Source organism: Trachinotus anak, unplaced genomic scaffold (genome assembly GCF_046630095.1).
Source record: "Trachinotus anak isolate AG129_WGS33_773 ecotype Australia unplaced genomic scaffold, CSIRO_AGI_Tana_v1 ptg000009l, whole genome shotgun sequence".
Lineage (NCBI taxonomy): Eukaryota > Metazoa > Chordata > Actinopteri > Carangiformes > Carangidae > Trachinotus > Trachinotus anak.
The window spans coordinates 4,918,909-4,946,904 of NW_027273860.1; the positions used below are offsets into that span (position 1 = coordinate 4,918,909).

General features: G+C 41.5%; 1 protein-coding gene across 4 annotated transcripts; it reads left to right on the forward strand.

The window, feature by feature from the left end:
• The first annotated feature begins 4,851 nt into the window (after positions 1-4,851).
• Positions 4,852-27,878, forward strand: tnk2a (tyrosine kinase, non-receptor, 2a). 4 transcript variants are annotated; one of them, XM_071484673.1, is made up of 21 exons: positions 4,852-5,063; positions 7,124-7,222; positions 12,460-12,622; positions 12,815-12,880; positions 13,992-14,198; positions 14,311-14,460; positions 14,653-14,748; positions 15,558-15,739; positions 15,893-16,019; positions 16,113-16,259; positions 16,981-17,075; positions 17,520-17,714; positions 18,411-18,502; positions 18,680-18,724; positions 18,841-19,076; positions 21,018-21,221; positions 21,367-22,031; positions 23,503-23,650; positions 24,400-24,495; positions 25,216-25,343; positions 26,414-27,878. In XM_071484673.1, exons 3-21 carry the CDS (start codon positions 12,542-12,544, stop codon positions 26,418-26,420), a joined length of 2,967 nt encoding a protein of 988 aa, XP_071340774.1. In that variant the 5' UTR covers positions 4,852-5,063; positions 7,124-7,222; positions 12,460-12,541; the 3' UTR covers positions 26,421-27,878. The 4 variants fall into 4 exon arrangements, with proteins under 4 accessions (XP_071340774.1, XP_071340773.1, XP_071340772.1 ...); XM_071484672.1 differs by having other exon boundaries at positions 4,853-5,063; positions 12,810-12,880; XM_071484671.1 differs by lacking the exons at positions 4,852-5,063; positions 7,124-7,222 and adding an exon at positions 10,192-10,749 and having other exon boundaries at positions 12,810-12,880.
• Positions 27,879-27,996: the final 118 nt, after the last annotated feature.

Below are 27,996 nucleotides of genomic sequence, written 5' to 3' on the forward strand. Positions count from 1 at the left end.
TCAATCTGGCGCTGCGCGTTCACGAGTGCGTTCATTGTGTGCACATCCTCCTAAACTTTGATTTATCAGTCAAAAAACTGTTGCTGAGTGACTCTCAGTGCTGCAAAATGGAGACAACAAACATTTACAAGGTCTTTCACCTTCATTTATTTAGGTTTGTTATTCTGAGTTTACTGTGTGTGCAATCACCACTGGAAGTGATCAAACACTCATCAACCTCATATCATTTTACAGGCTTTATATCTGAAATGAATTCAAGATCTAAAGATCTTGCTGACTGAGAAGAAGAGTGCATTTAGGTGAGGGATCAAGGTGGAGCTGCAGAGGGAGCAGACTCAGCTGATGGAGATTCACGCCCACAGATAAATTCTTTAAATCATATGTCTGGTAATTTCCATTGAGTTGTATTGATATAAGACACAGACGGTAAAACAAGCTGCTGCCACTGCCCCAGACAAAGTGACGAGAGACGAGGAAGTGACGTCCTCACTGATGAGATGAGACTGTCTCTCAGCATCTTATCACTTATTGTAATACATTTAAAAATCTTCAAATCTCATCTCTGGTCATTTCCTTACAGGGAACAAGCTACAACCACTGCCCCAGTGACAGAAAAATTACAATTGACATGGAAGTGACGTCCTCACTGATGACCTGCCTCAATGAGAGGACTGAGTGCATTTTCATTTTGACCCCTAAAGAGCGCAGTGACATGTAAATGTAAATGCAGTGGCCTGAGGGCTGTTTGTTCATTATGTTTAAATACTGTCACTGCAGAGCAGGTTCAGTCTTTGAAAATCATCATTTTAATATGTTCGTAGATGAGTACACACATGAGTATGTGAAAATGAAAATGCAAAATGGAGTACTGCATTTTCTTTTTAAATGATACTTAAATAAAGCGTCCTGTGAGAAATGGGGTCACATGACTGCTGGGCTGAGGAGCACAGGTGTCTTGAGTTTTCTTTGTTCTGTGTCCTGACCTCATTCTCCGTTTGTCCTTCAGCTGAGCTGCTCTCACCTTTGTTCCTGAGTGTGTCGAGTGAGTCGTTTATTTTATTATATTTCCTCAAGTCATGTGTATTTTGTTGTTAAATGGAACATTTAATCTCCTTGGTTTATTCTCCCACGATTATATATTTAAAGCGATAATGTATGTACTGATTTTGATTTAGAATTGTTTGTTGATTTATTCAAGATAAAGTGATAGAATTTGACCTGTATGTTCGCTTCCTTTCATTTGTAGACATGTAACCACTCACACCTGACTGACTGCAAGCAAAAGATTAAACACCTTCAACTGGAACCTGCTTGTCCTGCTTTGCTCACATTCATTCAGTCCAGTGTTTTATCCTAGAACACATACATGTGTCAGAAATCTCAATTCTATCATGGATTTTTTTCAGTTTCAAGTTTATATGATAATTCTATTGAAGTCTTCTATAGGCTTTTGTAATGACCTTAATGTTTATAATTGAGTCTGTTATTTTTCTGCACCAGATGCTTTGAGGACAGACCACTATAATCATGGATTGGACACAACAATCATAATCCGGACTGTGCATTTAAAGGAGAACCTGACCCTTTGACAGAACTCAATGTTCTTATTCCTGTGCCTCAGAACAGTTTGGTCAATATTTGTGAACATGCAGCTCTTCACTGAAGTTAGAAACCAAAGAGAGAACATTAATGTTTGATGTCGACCCGGTTTGCTCTTTAACAATGAACGGGGCTCTGATGCTGTGAGGCCATAAAATGTTTATATAATTTCTTGGCCCGAAATGAGATTCAAATTTCAAATTTTGTGCCCAATTTAAAGCCAAATGAGACGTGTTAGGAGGAACACAACCCAGCTACTGTAGATTATAGGGTTAGCAAGGTAACTCATTTAATTTCAGCTGTAGATGATAACAAACCTTTGACTTTTTTAGTCTATCGTTCCGGAGTCTGTTTTTCTGCCGTATTTGTTCTCAATGTGAGTGATTCAATTAAAGACTGATGCATTTCCCGCATTCCACATTTTCATTGATCACTGACAGATTTTAATCAGTATTTTGATGGAAGACACAGCTGCTAACATTTCAAAGTCAGTGCCGTTGTGTTGTCTCTGGAAGATTCTCTGGTTTCCAGCTTTAGGACAGAGTGACGTGTTTTCAAACACAGACTTCACTGTTCCTGGAGCCCAGGAATCACTTGTGACATTTAAGCCTTTTATTTATTCAAAATTGCTTCCAAATGAATGAACTGTATGTTTCTGAATGTTGTGATTATTATTTACTAGTTTGTAAAACTTTGTGCACAGCTGTTGTTGGGCTTCTACCTTCACTCACCGCTGCAGTTTATGAACTTTAAACATTTCCTTTACTGGCACTTCCTGTTTTTTCTGGCCTTCATGTTTGCTGGTTTAATATTTCCCGTGTGTCAATGAGACAAACCGTAAAAAAACTTGTCAGACTCGGTCGAGTCTTTGCCAGAATGATATGAGTAATGTAAGAAATATAAACCTGGAACAAACACGCAGAAACGTGTCGTCTTCTTTAAAAACCAGCGACAAACAAACATGAGGCAGAAACTGAGGCTTTGCTCTGTGAACAGCCTCCAGCGGATCTGCTCCTCTGCATCACCACCGAAAGTAAGAGAGTTCACTTTATTCCATCAGATCCTGTTTGGTTGGAGGATGAGTCCTTTGCATCACAAAAGAAATGAACTGAAATATTGATGCTTATTGTTTTGTTTGCAAAGAGGGAAACTCGGCACAAATGAGACGCTGAATATGTTGAACAGAGTTTTTGTAGCTGCTGAATCTCTGAGAAGTGATATTATTGTTGGAGACACCAGTGGTGAGCTGATGCAGAGACGATGTGACAGATGTTGTGCTTTTGTTAAAATCTTTGTGCAGATACAGAGCAGAAAACTGTGAAACTAGGGGTGGGTGATCTTACTTTGGCATATGATCAACTTTTAATATGAATGTACAGACCCCTTCATTAAAGCTGCTATATTTAGATAGCCCTGGTTAATGTCCAAGGTTAATGCTGCTAACCTGCCCACTGCCACCTGTTAAACAGCTAGCCTGCTGTTCTGCAGCCTGGTGCATTTGGCTCACAGACATATATTATATTATATTATATTATATTATATTATATTATATTATATTATATTATATTATATTATATTATATTATATTCTTCACCTGAGCAGAACAAGAGCTAATGTCACCAGCCAATGAGACACCTGCGGTAAAGGCGGCACACAGGAGGGGGGCAGCTGGTTAGCAGCTGGTTAGCAGCTGGTTAGCAGCTGGTTAGCAGCTACTTCACTTTCAAATCAAAGCGCTTAAACACCTCATAAATAACTGTGCTGTCCAGAAGAATCCTCCATACAGCGTGCATTCATTTCTGCTGTGGATTTATTTTACAGGTGTACGAAGTTTGATTTACAACTACAACTTTTGGAATTGTTTGTCAACATTACTTCCCAAATTCAAAATCATTTGGACCCTAATTTCAGCCTATATAGGTGTCGGGGGAGTACTTGGGTCGGGCCCCCTGGGGGTCGGGCGAGGCTCCCATGCTAATGCTATGCTAATTATATGCTAATGCTAATACTGCTAGCTAACCCCTTTTGTGTCCTTTTCTCAGGTGATGTGGTTCCATTACTTTTCTTGGCTTCATTTTTTGTAAGAAAGCAAACAGTGAAATCAGTGTGGGTACCTCAGCCAGCCATTATTTGGACTTTCATGAGATCAGACAGAGAGGGGCAGCGGGCTGCAGCGGCTCAGGCCACCGCTGCTGACCCGGAGGACGCTGCATCCAGGCCGGACTCAGTTATAGTTTAACCCGCTGACACAGTGAAGGTCATTAATCTATAAAATAATGAGGCGGTGGTTGTGACTGATGACAGGCTGGTGACCTGCAGTCAGGATGAGACACTGCTGCTCACACATCACAGAAACTATCACACAGAAGCTCAGTGACTTAAATTAAAATACCTGAAGAAACTGTGACGGAGGAAGTGATGAAAAATCATGGCGGCGTCTTAGTGAATCCGGTTATGCGGCGAATATATCGATTAAAAACAGTTACATTCTTGAAAAAAAGTGTAAGAAGTGACGAATAAATGCGACAAAAATAATCACAAAATCACTGAACCTTGGTTTGTGTAGAAGAAAACTCGCCTTTGTGTTTATTCACTTTTCACTAACTTGTTCTCGTCCTGACGACGCTAGCAGTAACCTAGCAACCATGCTCGTTCCCGAGACACAGCGGGACCGCGGATAGAGTGCGCGTACACAGTGGTGACGTCACTCAGAAAAAAGACTCTTCTGAGCTTTGAAAAACTTTTACACAGATTAAAACCCCGTGGATTAAAAATGTAGAATAGGAAGATTGATATTTGGCTGTGTGCACAGCTGGAGGCGTCCAGGTCTTATAATACATCCATGGTAAAAACAAACAAAAGTACAAGTGAAATTTGTGGTTATCCCTCAGTCTTCTCTCTCTCTGACCTATATCAAGAGATAATGAAAAATGTTAGTTGGAGCACTAATATTGTATTATTAACAGTAATGCTAATTTAATGATTCATTTAAATTAGATTATACCCGGTCAAAAAAAGTGTATATAGAAATATGAATAAAAGAAAAGTTAAAAATATAATGGAACTGATTAGATTAGATCAAAACTGAAATTTAAAAATCATAACAATTTTAAAGTAGACTTTTGTTAGCAAATAAAACCTTTGATTATCTTAAACCTACGCTTTTATTTTGAAGCCCGATCCTCCAAACAGGAAGTGCTCCTTCCGGGCCAGCGTTAACCGGAGCGGTGTACGGTGTTTGCGTGCTGAGGTTACGCACGGTGACGCTCCTAAATTCCGGCAGGCGCACCGAGGAGCGTCCCGGAATTAACGGGGGAGAGGGAGATAACGGATCCGGTGTATCGAAGCGACTCCAGGATAAACAGCGCGGCTTCCCGCCGGGCTGCAGCAGCTGAGAGCGGCGCACGGAGCGACGACTGCCCGGAGGAAGGGGCTGTTTTTCCCCATTAAGCCCGTCTTCATAGGTCGGTAAACCGGGGTTATTTTCTCCGGAGCCTCTTTAATGCTACTGTCTGGAAGATTGAAAAAAAAAACAAAAAAAAACAAAAAACAATAATAAATAATTAAAATAAAGTGTAAGCTCCTGTGGTCAAAACAAAGCTGTTACGTTGAGGTGTTTACTGTGACGGACATGCAGGTGTCCACCTGACGTGGCTGAGGAGGGCTAATCAGCTTTACACTGACTGTGTGTGAAGCAGCAGCCTGATCAATAAAATTCTGTTCACTGGAGAAATGGCATCTCTTTACATGAACCACCCCTCAGTCCTCTCTCCTCCCCGGTGTCCCTCTGGTTTAGTCTCTCCCTCTGTGTCTGGAACTTAAGTTTATAGACGTCCACATTCAACATGTTAAAATCCCTGCAGATGCACATGTGCACTGGCCTTTGTTACTCAGTATTTGCACTATGCACCATGTACTATTTCAAACAATGTATGCATCTGCGAAGTGCTGCAAGTATTTGCATTTTTCACTTTCTGTTTATTCAGTTCGTTGTTAAAAAACTGTATGTTATAAATTTCAGTTTGCAACATTAAGTCACTTTAGATGTAAAGTCAAAGCCTTCCGCACATTGACAGGAGAGAAATTAAATTAAAGAGATATTATATCTCATTTTGTAATCAAAAGATGATAAGTTGTGTGCACACAATTCAAAATATCATCCTTCAGGACTGAATGGGCTCAGTAGAATCCTTTTCTTTGAATCAAGTGTTTCTCATATCAAGGACTGCAGGCTGTGTGCAAACTGTGCAAACTGACTGACGTTTCAACACTGAAGTGTCTTTGACAGGAAGTTGATTTTTGACTCTGGTAAAGGCACAGTTGTCTACAAACACTGAAAAGATGCAAATGACTATGCTTTCCTGTCACGTCAAGTCAAGCACATTTTATTTATATATCCAGATGTCACGAATCACAAATTTGCCTAAAGGAGTTTAGACACCCTCTGTCCTTAAACCCTTGATTCAGATCAGGAAAAACTCCCATAAAAAAAGCAGCAGATGAGGGATTCAAGGCAAAACAAAAGAAATTCCTGGAGAAAATTCAACAAACCCGACAAGACTTCACTTTGATTGATTGGTAGTCGTCTTTGTCACTCACGGAGGGAGATTTGCATATTCCACACGGAGACATGCAGATATGAAATGCACACTCACTCCTACACTCCTGCTCTCAGACACACGAGTCTGGATCTCTACATCTGTAACTCTGTCGACAAAGGCTGCGATGGCACAGCTGCGGCCACAGCGAGCTCCTCTCCGCTTTAGATGGCTCTGTCGTTCCTGTTTGACGCTGGCGAGTTTGTTTTTGTTGGTTGATGGTTAACATGGTAAAACAGTGGAGGGAACAGTTTGAATGATGCTTTTGTGCAGGAACAGTAGGAGGCGGTGGGGGGGGCAGCTCATCTTGTATATTCTCATCAGGACTGAGCATTGAGAGGATGTGGTCTCTATTTGATGTTTTCTCTCAGCTAAAGAATGAAAAATATCTAAATACTGTATCATCTCCGTGGTCCTTATTCAGAACTTGCACTGACTTGACACAACTTGACTTGGCTTCGGGGACCTGAGACGTTGGCATTTGTCTTGAACATCTGACAGCAGCTCTGTTTGAGCCTCCCCACAGTGATAATATGGACACAGCCTGTTCTCGCTGGGTTGCCAGGTCTGCCCATGTGTTGGCCTGTTCCCTTTGGCAGAGGCCGAGTCGGCTGAGTCTGTGTTCTCTGTCGCTGTCTTCTCAGTTTTTTTTTTTTTTTGCTTTTTTTTCCCAGTCTGTCACAGCTGCGAATTGTTGCGCTGCTCTCTTTATAGTAACAGATGGAACTCAACTTTTGCTTTGAGGGTTTTTCTATCCTGACTGAATTTTGTTTTGGTTTTTTGATAATTTGAGTGGACAAGATTCAGTTTGGTTCTCTGGGCCTCCCTGTCATTTTCTGTCTCTCTCACTTTGGCAATACACGTTTTGTGCATATTTCTAGAATTAAGTGCTGACTCCCTCTTTCTCTTTCATTACGTGTGCGTAGATGAGGGGGTCCCTTCATCCATGGCCTTCTCCAGGTGACCTCCAGTGACCTCAGTCACTCCGGACTGCAGCTTCGATCCCCGATCCAGCAGAAGACAGGGTGAGACTGCTCAAACAGACCCACTTGTTCTGTCAGTGATAAACACCATCACTCCAAAGCTCAATAAAGAAATTCACAGTTTCATGCATGTTGCTAGAGGTATTCAGTATGAAAAAAACCGCAACATCCTCACTCACCAAAGTAGTGCAAGTTACAGTAAAAACTCAAGCTGGTCTCTGGTTTGCTGCTTTTAGGTCAGTAATTTGCTGTCACAGGGGGACTGTGTTCTGTATTTCATCCTGAATGAAATGTTACATGGCAGTTTGCAGAGGGACGTAGAGTAGCACAGTTACAAACAGCACAATACAGCAAAAAAATCATAATAATCATAATCGTGATAATAATGTTTAATCATAATATTTATATTTAATATTAAAATAACGTACATATATATTTGCTTTATCCGCAAATTTGAGATTTCAGTGACAAAGGAGTAGCTGAACAAACATCTCTATGCAACATCATCATAAAAATTTTTAAAGAAAAAAAAAAAGCCAAACTTTCTCTAGTTCCAGTTTCTGAAAGGAGACAGTTTCCTTTATCTCTTTGTCATATATCACATGTGAGCATGACATTTTTTCCATATTTTTTAACATCTGCATGTTGAATGTTCCCTCTCCGTTTTGCTTCGGGACCAAATTACAGGAATGCTGCTCTGAAAACTTCTGTTTCCCGCTGCCTGTAATTAGTCAGCGGTCAAAGCAGATGGTAGGGAACTGGGAATACAGAATAAATCCCCAACCACATGACAAAGGGGAAACATAAGTGTGTCTGTTCACAGTCCTGACTGGCTCTCAGGTATTTGATGCTGAGATGAGAAGGAAGTGAAGCAGCTCTCTTCACTTCTCACGCCGGCGAATGGAAGCTAAATTTAGCTGGTCTATTTTTAGAGCATTGCCCTCGATACAACCCGTGCACGCTGAGATGAAAGCTCTGATTTTGTGCTCATTTAGGCCACAAACACACATATACATATATATGAAATGTGCAGACATATATTGCAAGCATACTGCCATGGCTGCTGCAGTTCATGCACCAGTTAGCCTGTCTTTGCTGTCAAATGGTTTCTATTTGACAGTATCTACATGATTGAATTATTTTTGTTATCTTTTTTCCCTTAACACCCAAAAGCTAAAAAAATAGCATCTACAATGCATCTGAAATTCTTAAAAACAACAAGCACCACAAGATACAGATTCACATCAGTTCTCGCTGTAAATAATATTTTGAATGAAGCTGAATTCATTTGAGTTGAAGGTATCTTTTATTTTTTTTGTCTTTGTCAAAAGCTCAGTGCATTCACGCAGTGTCTCCCTCAAAGCCCTGAAACCACCCTGGTTTACTTAGGTAAATAAAACAAAAGTGAAACATTCAGGTATGAAACTGGAGAGTGTAAACTATCACCCAGTATTATTTGTACTATAGATGCAAAGAGAATACTGGGAGCGATGATGTTGAAGTTTCGAGATTGTTGTGATGTGGATCAAGGGAGTGAGTCTGCAGACAGATACAGTATCTTCTTACACCTGTGCTCTGCGACCAGCAGAGCTGTGCAGGCAGGACCCAGCATGGCCCTGATATCCAGGGTCATACCCTAGATTTTAGAAATACTGAGGTCATGAGTCTAAATGTCTTCAGCTGGAACCCATTGTTTAAGAAACCACCATCTGAACTCTGTTATGTAATAAAAAATACCTGACATTTCACTGGCAGTGAATTGTGGTGGTAGTTAGGGCGTCAGGAATGCCACAATGAGAAAGAAGCATGACTGTCCATACTAAATTTTGTGCTCCCTGACTTTTCATTTAAGTCAGGGGGTCACCAAAGCCAGAGGAATTCATCCTCTGGGAACCACAAATATCTGTACAAAATTTCATAGCAATCCATCCAATAGATGTTGAGAAGGTGGTGAATGGACTGACATTGACATCCATGAGCATGGCTTTCATTACTGCTAAACCTCTCAGTTATTGCTTCGATTAATCAATCAATGATTTAAGATAGAATTTGAGAAATTGCCAATCACAGTTTCCCAGAGCCCAGTGTGACATCTTCAAATGTGTTGTTTTGTCCGACCAAAACCAAACAACATTAATTTACAGTCATATAAAACAGATGAAGGAGCAAATCCTCACATCTCACGAGCTAAAACCACCAACTGCTCTGCTGCAACTAATGATAATTGCCATCATTAATGAATATTTGTTGATCATTTCTTTTCGAACACTTGATGAATTCTTTATTTTATTAAATGTCAGAAAATATTTTAACAATTCCAAGTTCCCACGGCTGAAAGTGTCGCCTTCAAATTGCGCGTTTTGTCCGACCAGCAGCCCACGAACCCAAACACTGTAAATTAACAATGATACAAATGAGAGAAGCTGGAATCACTGGATGTTTTATACTTAACTGATAAAAATAACAAAATCTCTGCTTTGATGCTCAAGCTACTTATTATTATTTATTTTTAAGTTATTTTGTTTGGGGCAGATTTAGCCTTTTAATGTGATGGGGACAGTGAGAGAGAGAGAGACAGGAGAGTAGTGGGATAACATGCAGCAAAGGGCCGGGGCCGGGGCCGGATCTGAACCCGGACCACTGTGTTAAGGACTAAGCCTGAGTGGTATGTGCTGTACCAGGTTAGCAACCAAGCCAGGCTACTTATTATTCAATGCATTTCTCCAGAAATGATCCTGAAATGAGTTCAAATCAGCCATAGATACCATAGATCATTATCCTTCCATCCTACACAAATATTCTGCTTGTTTGGGTTGATGTCAAGCTCAACTAGCATCTGCAGCTATCAAATGCATACTGGGAACTGTCTCCCTGTTTTTTTTGTTTTTTATCATTATCATTTTGGCTTGACCATCCATCCATTTACCAATCCATCTGTCCGCCTATTTGCATCTACATTTTCTCCCCTCCCTCCTCCCGCGTCTCCCCCCTCCCTCCCTCTCATCCTCTTGTCAGAGCTGCTGAATTATTTAACATCAGACCGTGGGCTCGGCTGCTGAGCCAGGAGGAGATGGAGAATAAGAGCTAGGGAGGAGAGGAAAAGATGGAGAGAGAAAGGGAAGTATGGAGGTGTCCGACACTGCAGGAAGTCGTGAGTCAGCAGGGAGAGAGGAAACCAGTGGGAGGGAAGACGGAGTCGGTTTATAGATAGCTTTAGGTGATACGACTGGAGAGATTGGCGTCAAATGCCTCCCGGTGTGTTTGTGTGTGCATGCGCGTATCGATTGAGAAGAGAAGGTCATGGAGCCGAGAGGAGATTAGCACAACTAGACTCGGAGCCGGGGGAGCGCGGCGTTAGAGCGGACACCTCCTCTGAATAGCAGCTAGACAGAAAAAGGAGAGCCAAAAACAAAAGGGGAGGCAAGGCGAAGGACAAGAGGAGCTGTGACGGTATGGGGGAGAGCTATATGTACCAGCGGCTCCCCTACACCAGAGGAGAGGAGGAGGGGGAGGATGAGGACGAAGAGGAGAGAGACAGGAGGATCGGGGAAAGTGTCGGGGGACGAATGGTAAAGTCTGAAGTTGGGGGAGGACACACAGTGATTTCTGTTCTGTCTCTGTACATGTGTGTGTTTGTGTGTAGATGCTGAGTGGGTGTGTGTTGGTCAGTCGAGAGTATGGGGGTTCAGTTGTGTAAGCAGGATGGACATTTTTATGGGGGGGGGGGTGATCGTGTGTGTATTGGTGTGGTTTATTGTTGGGCTGCAACTGAAGACGAAATTTGATTTGATTTCAATTTCATTGAAGTTTTTAGTCCAGTGGTTCCCAACCTTTTTAACTGTTGTCTTTAACACAAACCAACAAACTGATGTCACACTGTCTGCTCACCAGGGCTGTTTTGTGTTCATTCACGTTTGTCAGCAGGTACGGCAAAAATATTAAAACCGATTAGCACCAAACTTGGTGGAGAGATCAAGCAGGGGTCTGAGAAGAACCCATTTAATTTTGATGCCAGTCTAGTGAAAGGGGCGGATCCTGGAATCTTTCATCACTTTCCTTAACATTGCGAAATCGGGGCATTTTCCAACACTTCTGTCAACGTCTCAGGAAATAATGTATGGGTAGATGTAGAAAATCAGACATTAATGGTGTTAAGATCTATGAGTTTGTGTAATTTGGTCTAGATCCAGATAATGTGTTTTTTTTTTTTTTTTTTTGGTCTGAAGTTATCCTCTAATTCACAAAAAAAAAACATAAATGAAAGGCAAATCTGAAAAACACAATGAACAAATAAAAGAAGACAGAGCTTGAAATAATAGTAGCACCCATCAAAGTTTGCGAGAGACCAAGGCGTCATCTTCAAATGTCTTGTTTTGTCCAACCAACGGTCCAAAGCCAAAAGAAAAGAAAGTGAAAAGCATGAAAGTTTTAGCAAATCAATACACTTCGAGGTTATCTGCTTTCTTTTCTCAGCGTAGGAGGAGAAGATGATACCACTGTCATGTCTGTACGCAAAACATAAAGTGAGAGCCAGCAGCCAGTTAGCTTATCTTAGCATAGCATAAAGACTGGAAACGGGGGGGGGACTGCTAGCTGGGCTGAAACAGTTCAATGTGTCAGTCCAGGTTTTTAAAGGGATTTTTGTTGTCTCATAAACATCCCACTGACGAACCGAACTATTGAAACACAGATGCTTTTAATGCTGGTCGTGTTCTTCGATCCTCCAGCTAGAGCTGCAACAATTAGCTAGTTCATGAGTTAGAAATTCATCAAGTATTTTAAGAGGCCTTAAATTCTTCCAGCTGTCAAATGTCAGGATCTGTCGTCTTCTTGTGGTTTTGATCATTATTGATTGAAAATCTATGGACAGTCAAAAGACATTTGAAAACGTCAGTGTGGACACTTGTAATTAGTATTTTTCAGTATTTGGTGACATTTTATCAACAAAAGTATGAATCAGTTGGTAGATTAATCAGTAATGAAAATATTACATTAGTTGCAGCTCTGCATGAAGGGATGCAGGGCTGTAAGGCGTAGCCTCTTCATTTCCCCTCACATTACAGTGAGTCCATTAGCAGAGTCCATTAACATCACATACTGAAAACAAGGTTAGGATTGTTTCTCATTAACAACCAGGGCTCAGGAAACCTTTACATTTCCAGTGCTACAGGTGAAATGTGTGTGTGTGTGTGTGTGTGTGTGTGTGTGTGTGTGTGTGTGTGTGTGTGTGTGTGTGTGTGTGTGTGTGTGTGTGTGTGTGTGTGTGTGTGTGTGTGCAGATGCAGTGCGAGGAGGGGACGGAGTGGCTGCTGGAGTTGCTGACAGACGTACAGTTGCAGCAGTACTTCCTGCGGATCCGCGATGAGCTCAACGTCACACGACTCTCCCACTTCGACTACGTCAAGAATGAAGACCTGGAGAAGATCGGCATGGGGCGCCCGGGTCGGTCTCATTACTTCATACTTGTTTTGTGTTTTCAAGTGTGTATTCACAAATCTCACTGTTGGGGAAATATATAAACAATTCACAGAGGAATTCGAGTTTATTTGTGACTATTGTAAATCCCCAGCATGAATAGGCTAAGATATAAATATACAGTGTTGTCAGTGTTTGTGATTGTCTTGGTCAGGTCAGAGGAGGCTGTGGGAGGCAGTCAAGAGGAGAAGAGCCCTTTATAAACGCAAGTCCTGGATGAGCAAGGTGCAGCAAACACTCACACTCACACATACAAATATTTTGCGCAACATCACAGGCAGTTTTTCAACCGGAGCTGATTCTGACATTCTTGAGAGGGAGAGTTTCCTCATAGGGATTCATTTTTCATACACACACACACACACACAAAAACACACACACATACACAGTCTTGTATTTCATAACATTTGCTCTCTGACTCCCTACCACCCATATCTCACCACCAGCTGAACTAGAGTTTGAATACCAAATGTGATATCAGCCATTTCAGAGTTTCTCCTATTCAGGTTTGATAAGTCATTCCCAACGTGCTGCTCTCACGTTTACACGGTGCGGATAGAGAGAGAGCGATAGAGGAAACACAGCCATAATAAGCCACTGACCTCAAGATTCTGCTTCACTTCACAACCCAGCGCCTGCGTACCTCTCTGACCTTCTCCATATCTGCACACATGCCTGTGCAGATCTTCCTCTTCCATTAAACTCACTGTCCCTCCTGCCCGTCCGACCTCCACGGGGTCAAGAGCCTTTAGCCGTGCTGCCCCCTCAACTTTGTAACACTGATCCCCCTCCTATTCTCAAATCCCACCTCAAAACAAACCTCTTCAAGCACTTTAGTCTGTCTAGCTCACTCGTGTTTACTCATATTTATTTTATGCAATTATATGTATTTTGTACTGTTGTATTTTATGCCTTGAACTTGCATTTTATCTTTTATTGTGTCTTGAAAGGTGCCTATAAATAAAATGTATTATTGTTATTATGAATAATTTTCTTATTTCTTTAAAAAAGTATCTTATAAAATCAGAATATGAACTTTTTCCTACTTTGGCCCAACACCGAAGCAGCTCATTGAGCTCACGTGCATCTGAAACGCTGCAGAGGTCCCTGAAACACATGAAACAAACTTACTCAGAGTAACACAGTAAGAATACAGGGGTTTAGATTATTTTAAAAAAGACACAATCTGTCAGTCACAATCTGAATTCATAAACTTTCTCCAGTCTAAATTCACCTGTAGAGTTTTTGACTGTAAATTAAAAAAAACAGCTGGAATATGGAATAAGGAGGCGGGGTATGAAAGCCTGCGACCTGCTTCTCCTCCTTATCCCTGCAGGTGTTCCCAGTGAAACGATCTGACGCTGACCCCCAGCAGCCCCTCCCCCAGGGGGCGTCACCCAGCCAGCCCCCGGCCAGCAGTGAGTCGGCAGCCTCCCTCACCTGCCTGATCAGAGAGTCGGAGCTGCAGCTGTTTGAGCGGCTGGGGGACGGCACGTTCGGAGTGGTGCGGAGAGGAGAATGGACCGGTCCCAACGGCAGAGTGGTGAGATGCAGGGACACGGCAGAGAGGATTATGGGAAAAAAACAAAAAAACAAAACAGCAAATTGATTGTGTTGGTTGGTTAAGCCGATGGTGTCTCTCCCTCCTCGTCTAGTTGTCAGTGGCAGTGAAGTGTCTGAAAGCAGGCGTGTTAGACTCAGACGGTCTGGACGACTTCATCAGAGAGGTGAACGCCATGCATTCACTGAGCCACCAGAACCTCATCCGGCTGTATGGCATCGTCCTCACACAGCCCATGAAGATGGTAACACACACACGCACACGCACACTCTCAAACATGTTGCACAAATACGCATGTACTTACTTTATTACATTCTTCCTATATTTATTGTCCTTCTCATCAAGGACTGATAAATCCATGCAGTTACACTTACAAGCTCCACATTATATGAATATACTGAGCTTTGTGTGTATTTTCTCGTGTGTTTGTGTGTAGGTGACCGAGCTGGCTCCTCTGGGCTCCCTGTTGGATCGTCTGAGGAAGCGTCAGGGCCACATCCTCATCTCCTCCTTGTGTAACTACGCCGTACAGGTCCGTTAACACCAAAAACAGAAAAACAGGGCAGGAGAAGTGAAAACACACGAGTTCCTCTTTTCTTTAATTTCATCACATCTTTGCTGCAGAGCCCAGATGTTTGTGAAACAGTTTGGACCAGAACTGTGATGTTTTTTTATCCTCAGATTTTCTGTTCATGTTTCAGTTTCTTTTGTCTGCTCATGGCAGTAACACGATAAATAAAAAAACAACCCATAAGAATACATCTGTTGCTCAATCAATTAGTTGATTGACAGAAAATTAATGGGCAACTCATTTGAAAATTAAATTTTTTATGCAAGAATGGCCAAACAATTCTGTTTTTATCCACTGAAATATGGAGATTTCCTCCTTTTTTCCTGTTTTAAATCATATTAAACTGAATATTTTTGGGGTTTGTAATGTTGGTCAGACAAAACAAAATATTTCAAAATGTCATCTTGGACTTTAGTGGATATTTTTTTACAATTTACTGATATTTTACAGACTGAACAATTAATCAATTAATTGAGATGATCTATTATGAAATCTAATGTAAGAGTTATCATATTTGTGTCATATATAAAAATATAAAACAATATATTTTCATGATATATAAAAATGTTGGACATTATAATTTTGATCAAAACAAGTCCAGAAAAATAAACTTCATTTATGCAGTGGCCTCTGAATCTTGGTTTATCTGCTTTCTTAATATATATTTTTTTAAATGAGGACATATTATTTTGAAATGAATAATATGTGATATGATTTTCGTGTTGTGTATATACATGTACATGTGTTTGGTGTATATGCTGCATGTGTAGGTGGCGTGTGGCATGTCCTACCTGGAGCAGAGGCGTTTCCTCCACAGAGACCTGGCTGCCCGCAACGTTCTACTGTCCACCAATGAAATGGTGAAGATCGGAGACTTTGGCCTGATGAGGGCGCTGCCGACGCACACTGACCAATACATCATGGAGGAGGGTCACAAAATCCCCTTCCCGTGGTGAGGAGAGGGTCCGGCTCACACAGAATAATTAACAGTTCCTGTGATTTTCTTGCCTGGTTCGATGACTTGTTGAAAAAGCTCTCCACAGTTTTAATTATCTTTGACATTCACGTTGTCTTTCTTGTTCTCTGCGTCCTTGTCTCGCTCCAGGTGTGCTCCAGAGTCTCTGAAGTCTCGTACTTTCTCCCACGCATCTGATACCTGGATGTTTGGGGTCACTCTGTGGGAGATGTTCACCCACGGACAGGAGCCGTGGCTGGGCCTTAATGGGAGCCAGGTGAATGCATATGCACACAAATTACTTGAAACTTACATAATAAAAACTTTAATCCATTTTGTTTTTATTATTCATGCACATGTGTGTTTGCAGATCCTGCACAAGGTGGACGTGGAGGCCGAGAGGCTGTGCAAACCAGAAGACTGTCCCCAGGACGTCTACAACGTCATGCTGCAGTGCTGGAGCCCCAAACCTGAGGACAGACCGACCTTCGTCGCCCTCAGGGACTTTCTGCTCGAGGTGGGGTGCAAGCTTTAGTCAAAACTCAACCAGATAAGGGCTTGTGCATCTTAAATCTCTCAGCAAATATCGTCATGAGAACTTTGCATTTATTTGGAAATGTGTTTGACTTATTCCCTAAATTTATAGGTCAGAGTTTTTCCGGTTGTTAATGCTCAGGAAAAACTGATTTTTGTTAGTTTGCACTTTATCACGTATACCTGTAACTAAGCTTGTATTTTATTTAGCATAGTAATTGTAATAGCGCAGCAGGGGTTAGTGAATGAGGTGGGGAAAGCCGATGCTTTAGAAAAAAAATCTGTTAAATTTCATTGATATTTTTTTTTTTTTTTATCAAGGGAACCAGTTCATCACTTTCCCCAAACAATACATTTTCACAGTTTTTAAGACGATTTTTTGTGATAATTTTGAAAGAAAGTCACCAGCCGGACAAGGACTTACACACCTAGGCTCCCAGATTTGTACACAATTTAATTTTAATTAAATCAACTATTCAAAATAATTGTCTTTTAGTAGCTCAGTCGGTAAACAAAGCGATGCACAAGGCAAATAAAGGACAATGCATGAAAACAGATAAATCACCATTAAACATGATGACATGAAGTGTGTTTTTTTTTTTTTTTCTGTTTTGTCTCCGTGATGCTGCTGATGACAGTCATTATTCATGCCACTTGTGTGGCGCTTTGCTCGTTTCTCTAAGTGTGCCCTCTGTGCTCTGCAGACCATGCCCACGGACATGAGAGCCCTGCAGGACTTTGAGGAGGAAGACAAGCTCCAGATTAAGATGAACGACGTCATCACCATCATTGAGGGGAGGTCGGTGTGTGACGGCTCCCTGGAGGAGCGTCGCTGTGTCATTTCAGCCTGGTTCTCTCGTGTGTTTCCACCAAACGCCTCACGTGTGTGTGTGTGTGTGTGTGTGTGTCAGTGCAAAGTTGAAGTCAGACAAACGCGTCTCTTGTTGACCCTGGATTCCTTGCATCGTGGAAAATTACTGTAATTACTGTCTCGTTACTGCTCATTATAGAAATATTGTGACTCCTGCTGATAGGACAGACACGCATCTTGCAAGTTAACGAGATATTATCAGATTTCCACTGTCATTTAAGTGTATTCATGTGACAGTTTGTTGGAAAATGGAAAATCCCATTATTGTTGAATTCAGTCTCACACATTATAGGAGCAAACAGCAGATGACGAGAGGCAGAAAGAGGTTTCCTGACTGTTTGTATTTCTCTGTGTGTGTGTGTGTGTCTTCAGGGCGGAGCATTACTGGTGGCGAGGTCAGAACAGGCGGACGCTGCGTGTGGGTCAGTTTCCTCGTCACGTGGTGACGTCGGTCGCCGGTCTGTCCGCCCACGACATCAGCCGCCCACTCAAACACTCGTTCATCCACACCGGGCATGGAGACACGGACCCTCACAGGAGCTGGGGACATGCAGACCGCATAGACAGGTTAACAGTGCACAGTCATCATCATCGCCATATTATCATATACAGGACCGATCCAGGTCAGTGGTTCCCGCACTTTAAATGAAGTGACCGGTTACCTGATTGTGTGCATGGTGTGTTTTAAAGACTAAATGTGCAAGTCTCCTGTATTTCACAAGAATAAGGCAAAAAATAAAAATCTGAACACATGAACACAATGTTCAAAAAGCAACAGGTTATTCCTTTCATCACCTTGCGACCCTGTCTGATTTATCTCAACCTAAATCTAGTTTTCCTTTTTATAAAATGGCGACTAATAATCTAAAACCAGTTCATTTTAAGCAACAAACTCTATAGTGTCACCAAGTGCTTGTGCATCTGCACATGTGTGTGTGCTTTTGCAGCTCTCCACTGGAGTGCAGCAGCGCACCACCTGTGCTTCTTCAGCATATTTATTTATGTTTTTAGAATGCACTCACATCCAGAGCTTCCTAAAGGTCTGCAACACTAGAACATCCTCACAGTACCTGTGACAGTAGCAAAGGTGTATTCACAGGTCAGTAGCTTAAATCTATTGGCTGCAACAAACATAAAGGAGAGGCTGTTAAAATATAAAAGGTCCAGTTAGCACTTGGCCCATTTTGGAGCCATCATGTAAGAAAGTTTGCTGAATGGATTTAATGCAACATCTACCCATTAAACCTGCTCTCTGTTTTCCAGTCTGTATTTGGGGAACCCCATGGACCCCCCTGATGTCCTTGGAATGGACTCAGGCATCGCGAGACCGACCAAACTCCCCAACCGTGCCAAGAGTAAATTTATCTGAGCGCTTAAACTCACATGCTCCACACAGAAGAATTTTTTTTAACAGTGTTTGTAAATGTGCCTTTTTTTATTTTTCTTGCTTAAAATGTTGACGATATAGAAAATTCATTGATTCAAAAGTCATTCTTTAAATTTGAGTGTGACATCGTGTTTCTCTCTAACAGAGCAACCTCCCCCTCGTCCTCCTCAGCCTGCTGTTCTGCTGAAGAGTACGTTTTTCACACCTGCTCTTTTCTGTAGCCTTCAGTCTGACCTCTGGATACACGCTGCTGTTACTTTCTGACTCTTTGTGTGTGTGTGTGTGTGTGTGTGTGTGTGTGTGTAGAGCCATTCTACGACTCGGTGATGGACGATTATGACGACGACGATGACGCCAGCGCTTCATCGGGGCTGAAGAGGCTGGGAGTGTCCCTGGGTCTGAAGCTTCGACCGTGGGAGGGGTCCGGGGTGCGCTCGGCCAAAAGCGAGGTGTCGCTCATCGACTTCACCGATGACAGCTTCAGCTCCACCACGCCCTCGCCGCTCACTGAGGCACAGCAGCCAGACGAGGACACGCTGAAGGTAGAGATAGACATTTACACATCTACTCAACTACAAACAAAACATACTTACATAAAAACAGCACATAATATATTTTGTTATAAATTAAACCACCCATCATTATATCCAAGTAGACCTGAACTAAGTGGCAACCACTGAAGTCATATTTCCCAACATTTGATGGTTTTGGAATATTTGCTGATTTCCTTGGGATTATTTTCATAATTTTAATCTGTTGATTGGCCATTGATTGGATTTAACAAGCAGTGTTGCTTTGTTGGCACTTTGGTCTCTGAGCAGTTGTTAAACCAAAATCAATTAAGTGAGAGAATCATTACTTACAGCTTTGTAAACATATTAAAAAATAAGCTTCATCTCCACCAGCAGCAGCAGTAAAACTCTGCTTACAAACTAATGATAATCTGCTGATATAGTACTTAGAAGTATATCAGTATTTTTCTGCACTAAGTACATTTTAATACATTTTCCTTGTTATACTTATATATAAGTGAAGTAACTGAGTATTTTAACAGTGTGGTATTAGTACTTTAAGTACTTCCTTCTCTATTTAAAAATAAATACTCTCTTTGAATTGCCAGGGAGGACTTGATTAACAGTCACAGGAGTCAAACCAGGGGTCTGATTTTGACGAGAGTTACGTGCCAACATCCAATGAATTTTTATGTACTTGAGGTTGATAGGAGGCAGCTCATCCTACTTTATATTATATATCATTTTCGTCTGTTTGCTAATGTGGCTGTGCAGCAATCACAACAAAGGGAGGGGCTTGATCTTCGAGCTGACCACCACTGACTCCAACTGTGCAGCATTTCAAAGGTCTTTAAAGGCAAAGTGAGGCAAGTTTATTTATACAGCACCATTCATACACAAGGCAATTCAAAGTGCTTTACAGAGGCATGGAGATACATTCAAAATATAATAGTAAGATGACACTAAAATAGCATTTAAAACAATAAAGCTAATTGGATTAATAAAACATTAATAAGTCATATTAAGGTTGCATAAAATCAGGTAGGAAACTTAAAACACATATTAAAGAAGTGCTGCAGTGATAAAAGCAATAAAAACAAGTAAATGCAAATGTGGCACAAGATTAAAAAGATGTGATTTATTGATAAGATGCAGCAAGTAGAAATGTTAAGCCCTGAGTTAAATGAGCTGTAAGTTTCAGCAGGTGATCAGGAAACTTGTTCCACTGGTGATGAGCAGAGAAACTAAAAGCTGCTTCACCTTGCTTGGCTCTGATTCTGGGAACAGTGAGTAAACCTGTCCCAGATGACCTGAGGGGTGTATCTGGGCCCAAGACCATTTAGTGTTTTATAGAGAAGTGGTAGGATTTTAAAATCTATCCTCTGACACACAGGAAGGCAGCACAGTGATTTAAGGACTGGAGTGATGTGCTCTCCTGGCTTGGTGATAGTGAGGACTCTGACAGCAGCATTCTGGTTGTTTTTTTTTTTTTTTTTTTAATTTGAAATTTAAAGGCCTGTCAAGGACCCCTCACGCTACCCGATCAAACGTTTTTCTCAGTCACATTAACTCCAGACGGCGTGAAAGGAGCGTGAAATGCGTGACACGAGTCAACAACAATGGGTTCACATACCCTCTAAAGTCAGTGGTGCAGCCTTTGGCCTGGAAATGTCATAAATAGCCTCTTTCCCCTTGGATGAACACAAAGACGCATGCAGCGTGATGGATTGGCGCTCGCTGATCGATCATGTGCACATTCCTGCTTTAGCGGTTTACTTTGGGGCTTCACATCAATTCCACCTTGGAGCTTCAGTCTCCCTTCAGTCATCTCGACCAAGCTGTGGTTCAACACTTCAGGGTTTGGCTGGAGTTTCACACTGTCGTCTGTATCTGTTTTTTTGTTTTGTTTTATACATAAATTAATGCATGCTGACGTTTCTGTCATCCCCTGCTTCTCTTTCTCCTCCTCAGGACACTCCCTCCATCCTGGACTGGCCTCTGCCTCAGCCAGCCTACGACGAGGTCACTGCAGAGCTCGAGGACCAATCAGAGGACCAGGAGGTGCGATCCATCAACAAGGGACTGACTGAGGAGACCACACTCACGCCTGGTGCTGCTATTGCGGGCAGGAGTGAGTCGCAATCAGCTGACCTCTTCCAAGAGCTGCAGAGAGAGGTAGAGAAAGTAATGGACTCAATCTCAGCGAACATAAAGTAAAAGTCATTCCAGACTGAGTTCATCCGTGTCTGACAAATACTTCTCACAAACAGACACATATTTCATTCTGAGCTAATATTTCTGTCTGTCTTTGTTGATGTAGGTGATGGTGAAGCTGCAGGTTCCCATGGCAACAGGCCGCTCCCTCCCCTCTTCCCCCCTCCCAATGCCTCTGGCCCCTTTGGCCCCCCACCGTCAGATCTGCCTGCCTCCTCCCTCACCCTCTTCCACATACACCTCCTCATTCGGCTCCTGCTTCGAGGACCGCCCGGTGCTGCCTCCTCGCAGCCCCGTCCCCCCGCTGCGTCCCTCCAAAAACAGCATCTCCACCCGTGCCCCCCACCCGCAGGCCCGCTCCAGCTCCATATCTCTGGGGGACGGCGAGGACACGCCTCCCCAGATCCCACCCAGAGACCACGCCTTCTCTCAGCCAGGCTCCCGCTCCTCCTCTCCCCTCCCGCTGGTGCCACCTCTCTCTTCTTCGCCCATGGCACTGCCTCCTCCTCCCCTCTCTGTCTCCCCTCGCCGGGCATCTGGACTCCTGGGTCCCCTCCTGTCCTCCAACTCCCCTTCCTCGTCCTCTTCCTCGCCTCAAACCACATCCCATCCTTCACGCCTCGCAGCTCCCGTCCCCTCCTCCTCCTACTCCTCCAGCTCCTTACTGGATCCTCTCACCTTTCGTGAAGGACGTGGCCTGTCCTCGTTGATTGACAGCTCCCAGAGCTCTGCTCCCGCCCCCCTGCCTGAGAGACCAGCTTTTCTGGAAAGGTGTGTTTTATATTTGTTTAGAATTAGAGACCAGAGTTTCAAATTACTGATGTAAAATTTTAATTTATTTTGGACAACAACACAGGTAGTGCTAGTTCAGTGTTAGCATGGTGCATTAGCAACAATGGCCACAGTAATTAAATTAAGTGAGTTCAGCATCAAATTTAATTCCTTTCATCGCCAGGAGCTGTCTCCAAACCAGCGCCAACGTCAACCCTTTTTTCTATCGCTTTTGTTGTACTTCTGAATTTAGCATGCTAACCAGCTAGCCCGGGCCCATTCCAGCAGTTTCCTCACTGACTCACTGTAGCCTCCAGCCTGTCCTGAAGACATAGTGCTGCTCAGAAGGCATATTATAACCTCTTCTATTATAAAGACAATGATGGTTGAAGCTCTTGTCAAGCGACAATACCACCACCCACTCCAGGCAAGAAACCACATACAGCAGCAGAGACTTACATAAAGCCCCTTTAAATACTTCCACAGGCATCACTCTCTTCAAGTCAAGGTGAGACAGTATTGTTTCAGGGCAATGGGCAAATGCTATTCCTGCATGTTATATAATAAACCACCTTTGTCAGCTCACTCTAATTGGTCCTAAAATACTAGCAACACTAGAGAAACACTCACATAACACCTGGAGAACAAGTATCACTCAATAAAAAGTGAGAAAGTGTCTTTTGACTGACTGAGCCGGATTCATCTCCCTCTGAAGTGTTGTTCACTGAGGCAAGAAGAACTCCTCTCATTATTTACACAGGTTTAATCCGCCTCCATTATTGACTTTGTCTCGTGACACTGTGACTGTGCCGTTACCTTGTTGGGATATTTTCAGTGTATAGTCTTCTCTCCTCAGTCTGCAGGGCGCAGTAAGTAGCAAGGTTTGTTTATTTGGTCTCCAGTGGAGTCTTTCTGTGATCCACACAGTGAATAATAAAATTCACCTCAGTTTGATAGACAATTAAAAAACAAACACAAAATTAAATAAATAAATGTAATAATAAATAATATGGAACAGTATGAAAACAATAACATAAAAATGCAATAATTTGAGAAAAACATACACAGTGTAAAACACTGGACCCAAACTGTGACCAATTATAGTACATCTGAGTCTAATCAGTTATACACCATTAAATGCCATTAACACTTTTTAAAACTATTTCATATCTTTTTTTTTCTTTTTTTTTTTTCACCAAGATAACAACTTTTAAACTGAGCATCAAAGTTCAATCTTGAACTTCTAAACAGCAGAAAGAATTTATCAATGTCCCCTTAAGGATCATTTATTAGCTACTGTTGAGCTTTCTTTCATATCATATAATCTTCATTGGCCAACTGATGTGTTTATAAAATATAAATGAAAGAGCAGTTTGCATCAATAGATTAACACTGTCACCTGTTTAAATATTCATTCACACTTAATAAAAACCACCCCACTGTATTTTGTATGTGTGGTTTTTGTAATCAGATACGGAGCAGCCAACATGGCAGCTGTCAAACCCATGATGCAGCAGCAGCAGCAGCAGCCTGGCGGAGCCAAACCAAATTCCTCCTACAACAACAACAATGGGCGAACTGCAGCTCCCAGCATGCAAAAGGAGCACAGCATCACACAGGTAAGGGAGAGTGAGAGGAAGTGCACATCATGTCTTCATTTAAATATCAACACATTGTTTTTATTTTTATTTTTGTTCAACAATCACACATGGTGAATACACCAAATACAGGTAGATAAATCAGATAAAATGTGTCTCTTGTTCTTCCACTCTCTGGAGGGATGATGGCTTTAACATGAACTGAGGATTAATATTAAGGAAATCATTAACTATAATAACTAGTTTCATCACAGTGTGTCTATGACTGTACAGAGGTTAAACTTCAAAGTTATGGGTAATTTGAAAGTTTTGCATAATTTGAATTCTGTCGCACTTCATGACAAATTGAAGGTGAAAGTGTTTTTTTTTTTTTGTTTTGTTTTTTGTTTCTATGTACAAGAACACTGTTTAGAATAGGGTGAAACTTATTTTATTTTGAATCAATTCTGATGTATATACCGGTTAAACAATGTTAATGTTTGTTAGCAGGTTGATAACATACAGTCTGTGCAGAATACTGATGTGCAGAAGACCAAGGGCACATCACTGCACAGCAGGAAGCTCATATCAATCTCTTAAATAGCTCATATTTACAAATTATTTTACATTTGATTCATCTTCAGTCATGATTCCTGCTGTCATCACCACTTCGGAAGATATTTTTAGTCGTCGCCCCAGCCACCTCCCCCCCAAAATTGGCAATTACACAAAAAATCCATAGGTCCAGTCATGTTTCCTTTAACTTTAATCCTTCATTGTGTGATTGACAGGTGCAAGGAGCAGTGCATGGTGTCACACTGGAGGAGTGTCAAGCTGCTCTGCAGACGCACAACTGGAGCATCCCTCAGGCCATAAATCATTTAAAGGTACACATATCTATCAATCTGTCTATCTACTTTCTCATTTTTATGTAGGTTGATATCATCCATCTGTTGTGTCCTTGAGTAGATGCTCTCAACAGGTGGCAAAAAAACAAAGTGAAAAAAAACAAATGCTACAAAGTAAATACATGAAATGGAGAAGTTGTTATTACCACAAATGAAATGAAGTTTGATTTTAAACTCCGGACTGCGGATAGTTAATCACTTAAATGATGATCATTATAATTGTGATTATGATATAATTATGATCTGGGATCTCAGTTCCCACATTCAAACTCTTTACAGTACACATATACAGAACAGATGATACTATAATTCATGTGTAGAATATAGAAGAGAAATAAAAACTACAGGCACCAGGGCAGGGGCAACAACATAAAACAAAACAAACAATGCACTTGTGATCTGTGGCCAGACGTTTTGGCTGCTTGAAGTCTAACACTGAAACGTTGCTGATAAATTGATTATTGCAAATCAGAGAGGATTAGTGCAGGATTTATTGTTTGCTGCTTCGGATCCGCACATCCTGCTCCTTTTCTGACCAGATGATATATTTGTATGTTGAAGTAGAATAATATCAGTTACAACATGGACAGGACAATTAATAATACATATAATACAGTGCAAATGAGCAAATGAACAGTAAAACACACGGGCAGACAGTGTGGACTGCTACCTGTCTAAACTCCACCCTCTGTATTGCAGGTGGAGCAGCTGTTTCGCCTGGGACTGCGGTCCAGAGCAGAGTGTGAGGAGCTTCTGCAGCGCTGCCAGTGGAACCTGGAGCAGGCCAGCACGGTCATGCTGGACTCATACGGACCGCATCAAAACAGGTAGCTAAAACTGAGCAAGAAAAACCCTTGGTTATACTGTGCTTCAGTTACAAATCAAATAATAAAAGAAACAGACAGGAAAAGAGAAGAGAAACATCCAGTTTTTGTCCCCTTTGTTAGGCTTCTTATGTAAATCTTCTGCACCATCTGTTTGTGTTGTTGAGTTTCAAAACATAATGATGGAGCAATAGTGAGAAAACTCTGACAACACATATGGGATGATGATGTCACTCTTCCCCTGCTCCTCTTCCTCCGCCTGCCTGTCGGTCTGGTGCTCGTCACTGTTAAGACTCTCTCTGAAGGCAGACACTGTCTGAGCTTCTCTGACACATTACACTTCCTGTAACTCAGTATTGATTGTCTTCTTTTTAAGTTTGTTTGCACTTTGAAAAAGTCAGCCGACATTATTTCTCCTTTTCATTTTGTGTATTTAATGTTAGAGGTGTTGTGGGGTTATTTCTGAATGTTGGACAGAGTCAGGCCGGCTGTTTAACCTCCAGTCTTTAAGCTTAGCAAAGTTAATTACCTCCTCACTCCAGCTCTATCGATAATGTACAGACATGGTGGTTTCGCTGATTCGATCTTCTCGTTCCCAAAAATATTAAAATTGTTCCTTTGATTTCTTTTAATTGCTTTTAGGTTTTTACCATTTCCCTTATTGTTGTCAATCTGTTGCTTTACGTGAAACACTTTATAATATAGTTTTATCAATACAATTATTGAAGCTGCATGAGCTGATTTTTATTTTTTTATTCATTTTTTTTGTTGAATTTCCACATCTAGCAATTTGTCATTCTTTTTTTTTTTAACCACCTAATGAATGTAAATCTGTACTCTCTTTTAAGATTTGTTTTGAGGAAAAAAAGCTCTCGCTGTTAAATCCTCCACTGTCTTTGCCAGTTAGTTAAAACTTTGTCTGCTGTTTGGATTTATTTTTGTAAGCGCAGCTTTAAAAAGTTCTCTCTTTTTCCTCACTGTTCCTTAAACGTACTAGTAGGGGATCTGCAGTTACGTCACGGATTGGCTAATAACCACACACCTGTGATACCGTCTCACTCTCTGTCTCTCAGGAAGTGACAGCGGGGTGAGACACTGAGCGGCAACCAACTACTGACCCTGATGCCGTTTGCATCTACAGTGAAATGCCTGGATGACTCATCAATCCAAGGACTCAAGATGCAGTCATGCTTTTTAATGAATGGAGGAAAATAAGGCAGTATATGTGCCTCACTTTATGTACTGTGAATACCTGCTTCTACCTGTGTCATACACACGCATGCTCATCATTAGCTCATAGAGCAGCTTGTTGAATGAGTCACACTATTTACTTGAACTGTTGCTATTTATGTTTTTTTTTTATTTTTTATTGCAGGAGTAATGAGAATTTATGTTTCCGCTGATAGCTTGTGCAAACTTTTAGTGGGTGTGAGTATTGCGTCTGCTATGAATGCATGCGTGTTCAGGTGTGCGTATGTGTATGTGCAAGCTAAAGCGTACACCTATATACAAACACTGTAAATGCTCATGCCTTTTTTTTTGCTGTTAATCAAACAATATAAAATCAGGGAAATGTCAGCTAACGATATAATTGTACTCGTATGTTTTATGTATGCTGTATTGTATATCGCACTTTACTGAGTGTGTCAACACACAAGTGGATGTTTTTGCGGACATGTTAACTGCTGGTCAGAAGACGACAAACCATTTATCTAGTTAGTGCAATTAATAAGAACACTGATTTCAACTGATAGCATAACAAGTATTTTCAATGTATTATTCGTGTCTTAAAGCTTTAGGCTTTATATAGATGTGAATTGTGAGAGGACCGATGTGGTGTCCTTGTCAAATGAAAGATCTTATTGTAGGTAATAAGATGCCAAATGTCAATGTGACAATATCTACCATCTCCTCATTAATACAGGGTATGAGGCACTGAGTTCAACCTCTATAAATTAGATGTGTAATGCAACTTAAAACTTATGTTTAGCATTTCTTCCAATGAAATACTGCTATGTGATAATCATAAACACATGCTGAGGAGCTTGACTGTCATTCAGCTGGATGAGTAGGCAACTGCTGTGTGTGCACGTGTGCTTAGCGCCGCAGGTAGGTGGTCTCGAGGCTTCATAGTTGAGGGATATTGATCTTAAGTGTGATCATTCATGGAGATTTATCAGCAGCTTAACAGGAAACGAAATGAGTAAGAGATTCATTCTCGCAGCTATTGTGGCTTTTAACAGGCCGTCAGTCACACATTATTCTCTGTTTCAAAATGCAGTGCAGAGAATAATGTTTCAGAACACAATCAAATGTGGCAACTATAATTCTTACTCCCGTTCCTGTGTGTTTGTGTGTGAGCACTATGTTGGAGACATCTCTCTCAGTGGCTCAGCTGTGAGCTCTTTTAGTCACAATCCTTTATGTGACACTGACTGCATTATACTGTGTAATTAGAGCAGCTTATAAATGCAAAATGCAAATATGGCCTCCACTGTTTTATAATAAATTGAAATTTGAGTCATTCTCTTTTCAGAACTCCAGGTGTTCTTTGTTTCTTTCTTGAGCAAACAACCGATATTAAAGCATTTTTGTTGGAGCATTTATTTTTTCAAAGGAAACAGAACTGGACGGGTTGAAGTTAAAAAATGCTTTG

What these genes read in the sequence shown, in the direction of transcription:
- tnk2a (XM_071484671.1), top strand. Translation starts at nt 10,633, where the DNA reads ATGGGGGAGAGCTATATGTACCAGCGGCTCCCCTACACCAGAGGAGAG. An exon ending in ATCACCATCATTGAGGGGAG is followed by an intron (nt 17,076 to 17,519) that starts GTCGGTGTGTGA and finishes GTGTGTCTTCAG; the next exon opens with GGCGGAGCATTACTGGTGGC. An exon ending in CAGACGAGGACACGCTGAAG is followed by an intron (nt 19,077 to 21,017) that starts GTAGAGATAGAC and finishes TCTCCTCCTCAG; the next exon opens with GACACTCCCTCCATCCTGGA.